Genomic DNA, 13,486 nt, shown 5'->3' with positions numbered 1-13,486 from the left:
CTAATTAAAGCGCTCAGACTGAGGCGGCTTTCAACTGTGAAAGGCGGCAGACTGAAGTCACAGCATCAGAGAGGCCGTGGGATGAGAAAGCAACAATAAGCTGTCTTTTTTATTTCCCAACAAACCTTAAATTTGCGCACACTGATGATGGAAATATTACATTTGAACAACATCTGCTCTGTATTATGTAGCCACTGCTAAACATGTTGAACGCTGTCTTTTTAAGTATCATGTTAACTTTGCAATTCAAAATAGCAAGAAAATGACCCACATTCCCGGGGCTTTTCTTCAGAAATACACGATCAAATGTTTAACTTAAGCTTCATAATTCTCCACAAATTTGAATGGAACGGCACAGAAAGTAAAATATTTTAAACCGTATTACAGAACACAAATCACCTGCACACTGGCGTCTATTTAACTAATGTCTGCAAACGTTTTGCAGTGATTTACTGACCCGAAAAACTGGAGAACAATAAAAAGCGTATATTCAGAAGCAGGCCTAACCAAACTCTGCATTCTTGCAGTCATAAGCAGGAAGCTGGGAGATTTTAATGGCACAAAAAAAAAATCACACGCACACACCTGCCCTTGATGGGTTTCTTCATGTTGGTGGATTTATCAGTCCCACTGTCACTGGAACAGCCTGGCAGAAATACTGGAGTAGCACTGATCCAATTTTCCTGTGTGCATGTGTGTGTGTGTGTGCGTGTTATAAACAGAAGAATGGATAATGGGCAGGGTGTTGAAATGACCAGTGAACCCAGATAATGAATCGGCGTGCGGGCGGGCGTGTGTATAAAGGCCAAAGCACATCTGGATGGGAATTAGGGTGAATGAGGTGATAAATCAAAGGATCTGGCCCGAGTGCCCGTGATGCTCCAGTCACTGAGCATGAAGGGCAGCAGTACAGTGGAGGCAAACGGGCCCTCCGTCACTCAATAAACTCTAATCCGTTCTCCATTTAGACACAACTGACATGAGGAAAATGTACATTTCTAACCTATTGTGAGTAAAGTGCATTAATTGTTTTACTCACTCTACACTTTAAGAGTAACATTGTACTCAAGACTCACCAGCATTACTAACCTACAGAAAGATAAGTGAAGTACTGATCAGATCACCGTAATGCACGTCTCAATATTGTCATTAAACTGATCTAAATGATCATACCAAAGGCAAGCTCATTTTATTTGTTCACTTCTTCACCTTTGCTGTAATAAATTCACATTTCCAGGTCTCAGAAATTACGTTTTCACGGCCAATACAAAAATCTACGATAAGAACTAAACTGTTTTAAAGTGGAATCATCTTTCAAAAGTAACCCAGTTTGAAACCTTGTTACCCGGCTCTCTCAACAATAAAAACAAGAGCTCTGCCCCTCTTGGCACTAAAACTTAGACGTCAAGAAGGCTGATGGGAGCAGGGTCAATTGGCCTGCTGCTGGCTAACTGCCTTTTACAGCAGATTGGTGAAGTTGTCAGGCTGATGTTTGGCTCTTGGCGAGCGAGCTGTGTTTTTCTTGAGCGCGCTGTGTTTTGTGTGGTTGCTTTCGGGCAGGCCAGTCGGGTTTGTGTGTGCGGCAGTTCAAAGTGAGGGAGATGAATAATGAATGGCGTCCAAGGAGAAGGGGGCATTAAGGCGTTAACAGTGGGAACGCTCAGTGAAGTGCTTTCAAAAAGGTATCACACCAGCAAAAAGGCTTTGCTCAGCAATGTCTAACAGAAGACTGAGCTGATCTCTACCATACCTTTGTACAAGCAATTTAACATGGATAATGGCATTAGAAACCCTACTGAAATACAAATACTGGTGATGGACGCAGGCTTTTATATAATAGGGTCAGATAAAAGACTTTTGAGCATACTTGATTTCCCCCCTTATCCTAACAGAGTTAAATTAGCTCTCCAGGACTTTAATGTGTATTATAATGTGTATCTACATGCATGTGGTGTTTGGTATAGTGGCCTCACCTCTCTGAGCATCGGATCATTGATGGAGTTCAGGTTAACCGCGCCCTCATAGGTCAGATAGTAGAAAACATTGAGCGCTCTGGCTGCTTCAGGTCCCTGCTGCTTGTAGCCGAAAATCAGATCGATCCACTGGTGAAGCTGGCAGGACACGAACTCGCTCTCCAGAGCCTGTAGGAGTGAAGAAGGGAGGACAAAGGAATAAGAGTATTGTAAATGTCAACAGATATATGCCGTTTACACACCATACGCTAAACCAAACGCCGCTCCCCAAAGATGTTCCTCATCAAATCACCGAGCAGTAGTTACCAGGAATTCCCCTCAAAGGTGAATTCCTGGGAGAAAGCAAAATATCCCGCTAATTGTTCCTGTGACAGAATCTGCCAATGATTCCTATAATGAGCACAAAGCACGCTGAATCTGGATCTGATCATAAGGGAGCATCAAAACATTAGAGAACTCTTGTTGTTCATTAGGGAGCAATTTCAGCTTCTGTCTTTGTTCTTTTCTCGGCTGGTTGCGAGCGGATAAGAGCACCGTGTTGCTCCTCTGCCGACGTCTCCACATCGCCATAACGCTGAGACACAAGCCGTTTTCTCTCCTCATTAGCCGGCAAAGCAGGGAAAAAACATTTATGGTTTCCTCATAAAAACAGGCAATTGTGTTAATTTGTGTAAAGCTGTCGGCTCACAAAAGCCCTCTAAACACAACCAAATTAGAATGAGGCAGCCCTTGATTGTCATTGCTGCCTTGTGTCACATTAATTTGTGACAAAACATTAGCCTGTGCTACACTTAAATGGCAATTTATATCATTTAAATTTTTACTGCGGAGAGCAGTGCATCCCTCACTTAAATGTGACTTTCTGACAGCTCATTCTGCATCTAATTCCTCCCTCCTCTCTTAATTACAACTTTCAATCAGGGAGGGAGAGCACGTCTGAAGAGGAGACTGTGTGCGGCTGAGCTAAGATGAGGTTTTCAGTGCTGTACTAATGGCAAATCAAGAAGTAATGCGAGGACCAACAACACAAATTTATGACATGTTGTGACAATAAAATCTCTTATGTTGCTTCTCGGAAATAAAAACAAGTAACAAAGAAATAAAAAAGGCTCATTTTTGCCACGTTCAAAGAACCAAATAGCAGATTTTCAAATGTCAGCACTTTAAAAATAAGAATTCAAACCCTTTGTTTTGTCTTAGAGCATCTATTAGCAAACATCAATCTGCAAAGTAGTAAAATTTAGGGTTGCACAATATCATGTGAACATGCAACAAAGGATAGTGTTAAGTATTGTGCTAATATGATTTGCAATAAATGCTAACACTTAAATATATAGATATAGATAATGTAAATGTCTTTGCAGTTTGAAATGTGTTCTTCTTAATGATAGTGCTCTTTCTCTGTTCCTCCGAGATTCTGGAGCTACCAGGTATGAAATAGTTAGGGATGTCAAGTGGTTACCACATTGGACAAAGTAATTGTCCAATATGTGGTGGATCGATTAATTTTTCACACATTTTCATACATGAAAATTCTGTCCTTTTGAATTGAAGTTCATTACAGTTCAGTCAGCCTTTTTTGATATACAGTATATAACGTACAGGTTGATAGACCAATAACAAAGTGTGATATTGTGCAGCTCCAGTAATAGTTACTGGTCAGGATAATTTACATTCTTACTTCTTAAAAATTCTAATTCATTCCCTGACTTTACAGTTAAAAGAGCAGACCTGGTTCAAAGCTGGCCAATCATGTGAACCTGATGATTCATGATTTCCTTTATTTGGACTGAAAAGTACCTTGCCGTAAATTACAACACTCAAGACAAGAATAAAGTTTACAAGCAGAGGGAAATGCTCAGTATCTATAAAAAAATAGTATAAACAGCAAAGAGGAAAAACCCATGTGCAAAAACTAAATATATGAAAAGTTAAATGCACCCCGAGTAAAGAAAACTAATTATCACGATAATTACAGACTTGCAGGATTTTCATTAGAACGTGTGTTAATTTGGGTGATAAAAAGATGTGTTTTTTTTTTTTTTTATTCTGCAAATTTTTAAACTTTTTTTGGGGGGGGGGAAAAAATACACTGTAGGTTCAAGACTATCTATTCACTGTGTGTGTGTGTGTGTGTGTGTGTGTGTGTGTGTGTGTGTGTGTGTGTGTGTGTAAGAGGGAGATCAGTTCATTATGTGCTGGGATTGACCTTTGACGGGCCCTGCCCCCCTGTTTCTAAAACTAAAGCTGGAACTGATGGGCATTTAATGTGCAACGCAATCAACTGTCAATCAGCACAGGGAAACAAAGAGCAGCCATGTTATTGCAGCCCCCTCTCCAGAGGGCCGCCTTTATGGAAATCACTCCAATGTAACATTTGGAGCGAGCGAGACATAGAAAATAAGTGGGAATTAGTGTGTTCTGTCTTGGCATTTAAATTCCAAGTATGTTTTTGTGTTTGTTTGGTCTGTCGGCTCATATCTGAGAAAAAAACTTGCAAGTGCTGTTCAACTGAAATCGAGGTGTAGGAATTTAACCTCGGCGGACCAGATCTCAGTGATTCAAAAAATGTGTGTGTGTGTGTGTGTGCCTATGGGGATACAGTAAAAGGCCTTGATCATGCTGCTTCAAAGATCCCTGATTTGGATCTCGGAAAAAAAAGCCAGCTGCACAGTGCCACATGAGTCAGACAAAGGGGAGATTAGGATGCAATTTTATTCTGGCCTCATCCAGTGTTGGTACTCAGGGAAACATCTGGATGGCTAAAGATTTCATCAGAAAATAACTTAAAAGTCGACCATTCAATGACAGGTGGGAAGATATTCTGTATTTCTCTCTCCATCTGAATGTAATAAAATGGCCAAAATCAACTGTAGTAAGTGGATTTTGACTCACATTTAACTGCTTGAGCAGTAAAATGTGTCAACGTGCTTTACATGATCAGTCACATTCACTCATTCACTCCCACACGCTCAGTCTGCCAGCCCTGGAGCTGGAGGACAACTCACTCTACCAACCAAGTCCCAGCTGTCTCTCAATGAAAACACATCAAGCCAGCAATTACTATGTAAGCAAGAGTCAACAGAAAGTCTTTTTCCCCCTTTCCAGAATTTCTCAAGTTTGCAAGTGATGCCAACAATTATTTGAAAAAAATGGAAAGCAAATTTCGACGAGGCCTGATTTCATCTTCGATATTTCTGTTGTCAGTCCAGTAATGAAGAACATAACATTACTTTCTAAGAGAACATTGTAAAAAAATAAAAAAATAAATAAAGGCAGCTACAATGGTACATTGTGGGATTTGCCTACAGAATGATGAGAAACAAAAACCTGTTTCCCATTTATTTTTTGATTATAGTAATAAATAATTATTGGCAGAATTACTTTTGTATTTTGTACAGGAAACTGCAGGACCTAAAAACACTATTGGAAGTTATGGCAATGCTGCATTAAATTATTAATCTTAAGGTTGAGAAGTTAAAAGCCAACACAAATACTTGATGTTTTCATGTATTTTGCAAAATAATAGACAGATTAATTAGAACCTTCGAATACTTGAATCAACTTCTTTTTACAGAACCTCCATAACCAAACGACAGTTAACAGCAACAGTAACCCTAAATGTAGTACTACAACCGTAAACCATGCAACATGAACCACAACAGAGAATATTTAGACCTGATCTCAGAAGAAGCTCATGATTCAATCTTCATAGACAAGGGTGCAGCTAAGGAGGCCTTGAACTCGCTTGATGGATAATTAATATAAGTGAGGAACAGAAATTAGGCTTGTTCCGATAACCCATTAACAATGTGTCAGGTGGAGCAGGTGTGGGGACGTTTCCTCGTGTGGTGCCACACTGTGGAAACAATCGAGCAGAAGGTTGGGGCAGATAGCAGATTCCTGAGGTGGGATCTGGTGCCACTTCAGGAGAACCGGGCAGGATTATTGATGGGCCAATTAGCAGCCAGTGTGTGTGTCGTCCCCATCCGCAGGGGACTCTCTGATAATTAATGAATAATTTAGCATGCCTTTATGTAAATGCTGATAGGGGGTAGAAGTCACTGGAATCTCACATTTCTATTGTTACGAATTTGACAAAGTACACCTTTGAAGCACAGGGGGTCCCTTTTGTTGTGCACTGTGATTTGTTTCCAAGGGCAACAATAATTTGGAATATTCTCCAATGTAGAAGAATGACTCATTTACTCATTTGGCCAAACCATTTCCCCCATCAAGGCCACCGTGTACTCAAACGCAAACAATTCTATATTTTCACTCAAATCGCCTGCTTATTTTGCCGGTGTGCCAATTTGCCAGGCTGTGATGTGAATTCCAATGAAAATGCATATAGTAATGAACCAGTCACGTCTCTGCGCCAGTCTCGGGTTACTCTAATTCTTTGCTTTGCGAAACATCTGTTGCTGGAGTGCAGACTTTAAGCCTATAAAGGAAACCAAAAACACTCAGAAAGAATGACAGTTTGACTATGTGTCTGTCAATATGTTACTCTTTAGAGAGAGCTGCAGTCCAGACTGAGGACTTAAAGATATACTATCCCAATCTGAGACATCAGACAAGAGACACCAAATGATTGCAATTAACCAGCTGGAGGACATTAAACTGGGATTACTTTGACTTCTGAGGGACACAACTGAGTGTGTCTGATCGAGAATTAGCAACCAGTTCACAGCCACATTGGGTACCGTAACTTTGTTTTTAACTTGCGAGTGGGCAATTTATCTTTATTATGTTTTTTTTTTACCTTTTCTTTGAATCCTTACGGCAATGCCACTTTTTCTTTTCCGCCTGAAAGTAAAAGTGCCCGTTGGTGCGACAGAGCGGCACAGCTCCTATCAGTGAGCTTTCTGGACCTCACTGTGGTTTGTGGTTAGCATTATGGCCTGGATTGAGCTGGATTTCACTTCAGTCTTAACGAGGTGACAGTGAACGCTTTCCTCCTTCCCTCACTGGTCCTAAAAAACCCTTTTAAGGACTTATGGAGAGCTGTCTGTAAGGATGTTAAAACGTCACTTAGCAAATCAATCCATTCATTTGCATGCCAACAGTGATGCAAGTACACGAGTGCACGCGCACGTGCACACGCCTGTGTCACAGACGGTGCGGGTGACTAATTGAATGCACATGTTGTAAGCTGAGTGTTGTCAGCGGCAGACTGTTTTCTTTTGTATTGATTACGAATGAATAAAGCAAACACTTGTCAGGTCTGCATATACTAAAATGACTGTGTAAGAACAAGCTGGTCAAAACATCCTGAAAATTACATTCAGCATGTGTGACAGTGAAACGTGAATTTTCACTCGGCTGAAAATGAACGATGCTATAATCCAGAATAAGTGGTTGGGTTTAAACGGTTTTGTGCATTTAATTCAATCAAATTGGGAAATCCCATCAACTCTGCATTTCAAAGTACACAAAACCTGATTGCCCTTAATGGAAGCAAGCCTTTTCCCTTTTCAGTTCATCTTCCTCTTCCAAGTTCGGCAGCCCCCTTTTATTTTACCCATCTACTTCTCTCACTTCGAGTGCTACTCCTTTCTTTTCCTTCTGCTCCTTCACCAGTCACCCGATCCTTTGGATCAACTCATCTGGAGCTGGCTTGCCCCGAGGTTGTCAGGCACTCTGATTAAAGGGCTTATTAGCCCGCAGTAAATGAGAAGCCGATTGTCATTTCAGAGCAAGCAGGGGAAGCCTGTAAACAGCCAGGAGAGAGCCCCCCCCCCCTCCTCGACAAGGCAGAGGAAGAGGGGGGGGGTTAAGAGATGACGTAAGGAATGAGATCCTCAGAGCAGCCAGGCAGCTAACGAACCGTTTCCTTTATTCTCATATTCACACACACACCAAGAGAAGCCCAGATGGACTGAGTGTGTTACTGCACTCCCACCCCCCTCTCCCGCTCAACTAATTAGATAGGTCACAACTGTGAGAGTTCTGGACATGGTTCAATGGAGGCACTCGCTGTCAAGTGGAACCTGAAACTTTCACCCTAATTCTCTTCTCCCATCTCACTTATTATCTCTCACCAAGTTGAAAAGCAAGAATATCATATTATGGGGTGAAAGGAGGCAAAATGAACTGTGATTGGGAAAGTAACTCCCCAAAAACAAACATGTCATGGTGGATTTGGGCCCATTTACGGCACAGACAAGAGAGTAAACACGACTGATTGAAGAGTAAATTGATGAACCAAACGGTGCTGACTCAGCGTGAGAGGACAACAACAGTGTGGTTGTTTTTCCCCCCTTTTCAGCTTTCCTGTAATGCGTCATACAAAAGAAGCAAAAGAAACCATGATGAAAATATATATATAAGCAAGCTGAAAGTCAAACACGGCACGTTAGTTTTTCCAATACACTAAAATTCTTAAGAGAGCCTTTGTCCTATATATATATATATATATATATATATATATATATATATATATATATATATATATATATATATATATATATATATATATATATATATATATATATATATATATATATATATATAAAAATATATATATATATATATAAATATATATATAAATAAAAACACTAAATGCAAAAGGTGGATTTCTACAAATGGCTCAAAGAAGCACCTGCAGAGTGTGTCTACCTAATGAAAGGCTAACAAGCTGCTAAATTCTTCACCAGTGGAATCAGACAAAAGGATCAAGTGGACAAATGTTAAGTCAACAGCTGGAGCTGATTAAACACACGGCCGCTGAAGAGGACTCCAGCACTGGATAAAGGAGTATTTGGATAGCTGGTGAGAGGAGCATCATTGTCCCCGATGATTACAGAGTTGGCTCTGTGTGTGTGTGTGTGTGTATGTGTGTGTGTGTGTGTGTGTGTGTGTGTGTGTGTGTGTGTGTGTGTGTGTGTGTGTGTGTGTGTGTGTGTGTGTGTGTGTGTGTGTGTGTGTGTGTGTGTGTGTGCTTGCGTGCGTGCGTGCCATTTGGTGTTTGTATGAGACAGCAATTTCGTTTTTAAGTCCACGTGTATGATGTGGCTCTTGGGCTGACTGGTTGACCACCCCTGACTTAATAATAATAATGATAACCATTATAACAAAAAAGTTTTACTAATAAAATATAACATTTTATTTGTATAGGGCTTTTTAAGACACTCAAAGACACTTTACATATAAAATCAACAAGCGTGCAATGGAATGCATAAAATAGTCTCCTTCATGCAGTCATTTGGACGGTCATTGTTCGGAAAATACGACCGAACAAATAGAGCAATGGTTGCTCAAAGCCGTCTAAAATATGTGTATAATGGCCATCATCACTACGTCTCACCGTCTAATTTTGCTTAAATATATTTCTTTTTTGCCAAACGAACTATCGGCTCGAGTACACAACTGACTTCCGGTTTGTATTACGCCCATTCACGAGCAACGTGATTGGCCAATTGATACCATGTGTTTTGAAAGGCGGCCTCTGCGTGGTTCGTAATTCTCTGACTCATTCTGATGCGTTCAAATGCTGGGGCACAGGGGAGGAATTTGGACACATTTTCTTTCCAAAATGCACATCATTCATGCTCTTCAGTGAAGAATCAAATATTATTTGTTGTGAAAATGCTGATTTTGACAGAAGTATTGACAATCGTGCTTGCGCCATCACCAATTTATGTGTGACTGTGACATTCTAATGTATTGGAACCGAGCTATAGGTGGCCTGCAGATAACAAATAAGCATCAAACTAATAAGAGGATAATAGAAAGAGAGTTCAGAGTCTCCAGGTGCTCAGATTAGCGGTGTAGATAGAAGCAATTATTTGACACCAATCCAGAGATACCGGAAATAAAAGCTCACAAACACAAGATTGAAATAATAAAACTGTATATTTACATTGCATGGGGGCTTGTTACGCAAATGTGTTTTTTTTCCTGATTGAAATCTTCCATTTAAAGAAATGTAGAGGATTCTAATGGCAAGAACTCACTCAAAATCACACCAAAGGCAGATAAGAGTGTCCACAAGGTGTATTTCAAGCCTTATTGCTTCTATTACCAAAAACAAAAAAGAAAAAAAGAGAAAAAAAATTCAAACCTCAATGAACACATTCATATGAAATGGGGCAAAGGGCAAACTTAAGTGTTCCTTTAAATAAACCCAACATGACAACACAAATGTCTGGAGTCTTCCAGCCAAAGACTATATGCTACACTGAAGCAGAGCAAGACTGGAACAGAAAAGGAAAAAAAGTATCTCGGCAGACTTTGGCCGGACGATGAGAGCGTGGAGGAGTGCGGAAAAAAAGGGGAGAAGGACAACATTAGTGAGTGAGTATGTCAGCAGCAGTAGATCATCCCATTTCTCAGGCTCTCATCAGCCTCCTCCATTACGTCATTGAAGAGGAGGATGCAGGAGAGGAGCGAGAGATGAGCATGGATGAGGAGGAGGCAAAAAAAAAAAAAGGAGGGGGGACAGCTCATAAAACACTGAGCACACAGTAAACATGTCTGCCCTTATGCATGACAATACCCCTACAGTGAGCGCTGGCTGACATTAGCCAGATAACCCCCCCCCCCCACTACCCCACGCGCTCGTTCCCATCCAACAGCCAGGCTTTCAGTGGAGACACCGGGGGAATAGATTAGCGCCAGGCTAACATGGTAAACTGTGCTCTATTACATGAGGCCATACTGGGCAAGACGACGCTCAGATTCTCACTCACTCAGTCATTCGCGAGTACGTCCCGGTGGTTAGTGGCTGCTCCTTGTGGTGGTTTACCTCAGCTCACACGTGGGTTCCTGCGGGGTTACTGTGAGAATAAGACGTGGAGGCTGGTGGGAACAGCATTATGTGCGTCCCAGCGGGTGTCTGACCAGAGAGTGGGGTTCGGATGAGAGGTGAATGTAAACAGCCGTGATCTTTGACTTTGTGTAGCTGGTGGTCTGAGCCGGGGAGCTATCGTGTCTGGGTGTCTGGCTCTACATTTTGTGGGAAAGAAAAGGTAGGAGACACTTAAGTCTCCAATGACTCTCTTCAATCCACATCACAGACAAACCTGCTGAATAATTAATACTCAAACATTTTGAAGCATTGGTCACCATGTTTTTTCTATGAAAATATTTTTTTTTTAAAAAGACTTATTTCTTTGCTTTGATGACATCCTGGTTGGATAATAGGCCACTGTGAGAGGTTCTCTTTCAAAGTGTGAGGAGCTGTCAACATATAAACATGATGGGAGCTCAGAGAGGGACTTGCAAAGAGGGTGATAGTGTGAGTATATCAGGCTTAGGGGGTAAAGTTGATAAGGCTCATATTTGATATGACATTTGTCTGTTAGCAGTGCTGTAGATGTACCTCTGCAGGCAGGATTACTATGACATCACCTCAAGCACAGCTGTAGGGTCAAATGTGAAGCAGATTGGCCCGAGTGTTCATGGCAGGAGTGCCTACTACACTCGTGACGGAACTTTGAACCCAAGCGAATCAAGTCGAACAGAAAAGCCGACAGTTGGTATCATGTATGTCCTCCCGTCCCAAAAACAATGTACAAAGGTCCCACAAATGAGTCACTCCTTCCTGATGGTTGGTGAATTGTGAATTACCTCATAGTAACACTACAGAAAACCTCAAAGATGGTCTGTAAGATGGCTCATAATCGGCAGATCTGATCGTTACTGGTCTTCACACTGTATTTTTTAACTTTGCCAGTTGTCCATAGAGCTAATCCTGATGAGTTAAGTCCATGCAACATGAGCACATTAAGTCACTCCCAACTTCACTTGTAAATAGTCCTTGATAAATGGACTTCATTGATAGAGTTCAGTTTATGACTTAAGGAGTCCAAAATATCAGCCACAAACACTCATCTTGCACAAACAATGACGGGTACTCATGCAAGGTGCATGGACACAATCGGGAGGCAGCATCAGGGATGGTCAGCAATCGAGCATCAAAAGTCAGCCTTGGGACTCGAAGACCACCTGAGCCTCAGTAGCCCCTCGGTTGTCACCCCAGTTGAGGGAGTTCTCCTAATGGTTGTCACTCGAGTCAATCGTAACCTGACCTCCATACGTCTGCACGTAACAAACAAATGACGTGGGGGGCCTGATAATGTCGTTTTGGCTGGTGGGTGGTGTAAGAAAACTGATTTTTGGTGGTTCGCTGACAAATGTGCCATCTTTTTTATAATAGAAAATTATGTAAAAACAGGACGGCTTGTCAGCATTTTGTGCAATTAGACTGGTGCACAACTTAATTACAAACAAAGTTGTGTGTAAATTTAAATTGCAATGTAAATATAGATGTTTGTTTCACGTTATATTTGTAAGTACATTGCAAATATTTATGACATAAATGCACTTACATTTAGAACAATTTCTTAACTTCCTCAATCAGTAGGCATGTGACAACATGAATTTCATTCAGGATCAATAAAGTATCAACAATCTATCCATCTATTTATTCTCTTCATTTGTGCATCTGCACTTTTAGACATCAATAGATGGATCCATCCATCTTGTCAATTTCATATTAGACATGATGCAGCATAGGACTGTTAAAAAAGAAAATGCAAAATTACATTATGAAACATTTTACTGCCATTGCAGTCACATACTGTTCATAATAAAAAATAATGATCACTGAAAATCCAACAAAGCATTATAGTGTTTCTGTATTCGACATTTCTTTGAATAATCTGTCAAAGACAGACCTTGTCTATATCCATTATTTATTTGACAGCCTAAACGCTATGGAAGAATCTGCCTTGTTACATTGAAGTTCCACAGAATAGTGGTATCGTGGGTACTTACAGAGACAGCTCACCACGAGGCGAGTACAACACTCCCAGTATCGACTCCTGACCCGAAGAAGAGTGTGTTTGTGTGTGTGGGCAGTTTAGCTGATGTTTCTGTCACTGTTTTGAGTGAGCTGATGCTTTATAAGGGGAGAAAAGGCCAGAAGTAATGCGCTGGTCGGCTCTCCCAAGTGTGTGGTTTGCAGGTCTGTCAGCAGTGCTCTAAGAGCACAGATGACTGAGAGGAACCAAACGTGAGGTACGGAGCAGTAAATTGGCACTGTAGAGTTTAAAGGGGTTGGATCAAGAAAATAAAATCTGTATGAGACACTCACGAAGAAATCATTGCAAAATATATTTTTAAAAAAACAACCTTGAAACAGATATATGCGCTGAATAATTTTTTTTTTGCTGGATTAAAGATTAAATGCTTTTTATTCCCATCAATATGCACACCCATCTTCCTCACCACTTATGATATCTAGAACATTCAAACAGCTACCTAAATGTACAGAAATGAACTTTGCACCTTTATAATACTCATTAAATTGGCCCAATGAGATAGACGAGATTTATCAGCATCTTACATATTTTGACGACCACAAAAAACAGTAACATTGAAGACCTGCCAGATATTGAAAATTGAAGTCATCTTGGAAAAAAGGGCTGATATACTCAAATCACTGCAGATTATTTGACAATATCAAAATACACCGTCATTCTGAGAGGATTCATAACAGATGTCAA

The 13,486-nt window shown here is 40.7% G+C and overlaps 1 protein-coding gene across 1 annotated transcript in view; it reads right to left on the bottom strand.

Moving 5' to 3' along the window:
* Window positions 1-13,486, bottom strand: part of lrba (LPS-responsive vesicle trafficking, beach and anchor containing) — a gene marked incomplete at its 5' end in the record, with an annotated part of 187,605 nt that overhangs the window by 24,658 nt on the left and 149,461 nt on the right. Inside the window, one exon of the mRNA XM_080521001.1 lies at window positions 1,974-2,141. Within this exon, the coding sequence (XP_080377127.1) occupies window positions 1,974-2,141 (168 nt within the window). The remainder of the gene's footprint in view (window positions 1-1,973; window positions 2,142-13,486) is intronic.

The sequence above is a fragment of the Blennius ocellaris genome (genome assembly GCF_963422515.1).
Source record: "Blennius ocellaris genome assembly, chromosome: 3".
Lineage (NCBI taxonomy): Eukaryota > Metazoa > Chordata > Actinopteri > Blenniiformes > Blenniidae > Blennius > Blennius ocellaris.
The sequence above is the reverse complement of the archived record's forward strand: the minus strand, read 5'-3'. Positions and strand labels throughout refer to the sequence as shown.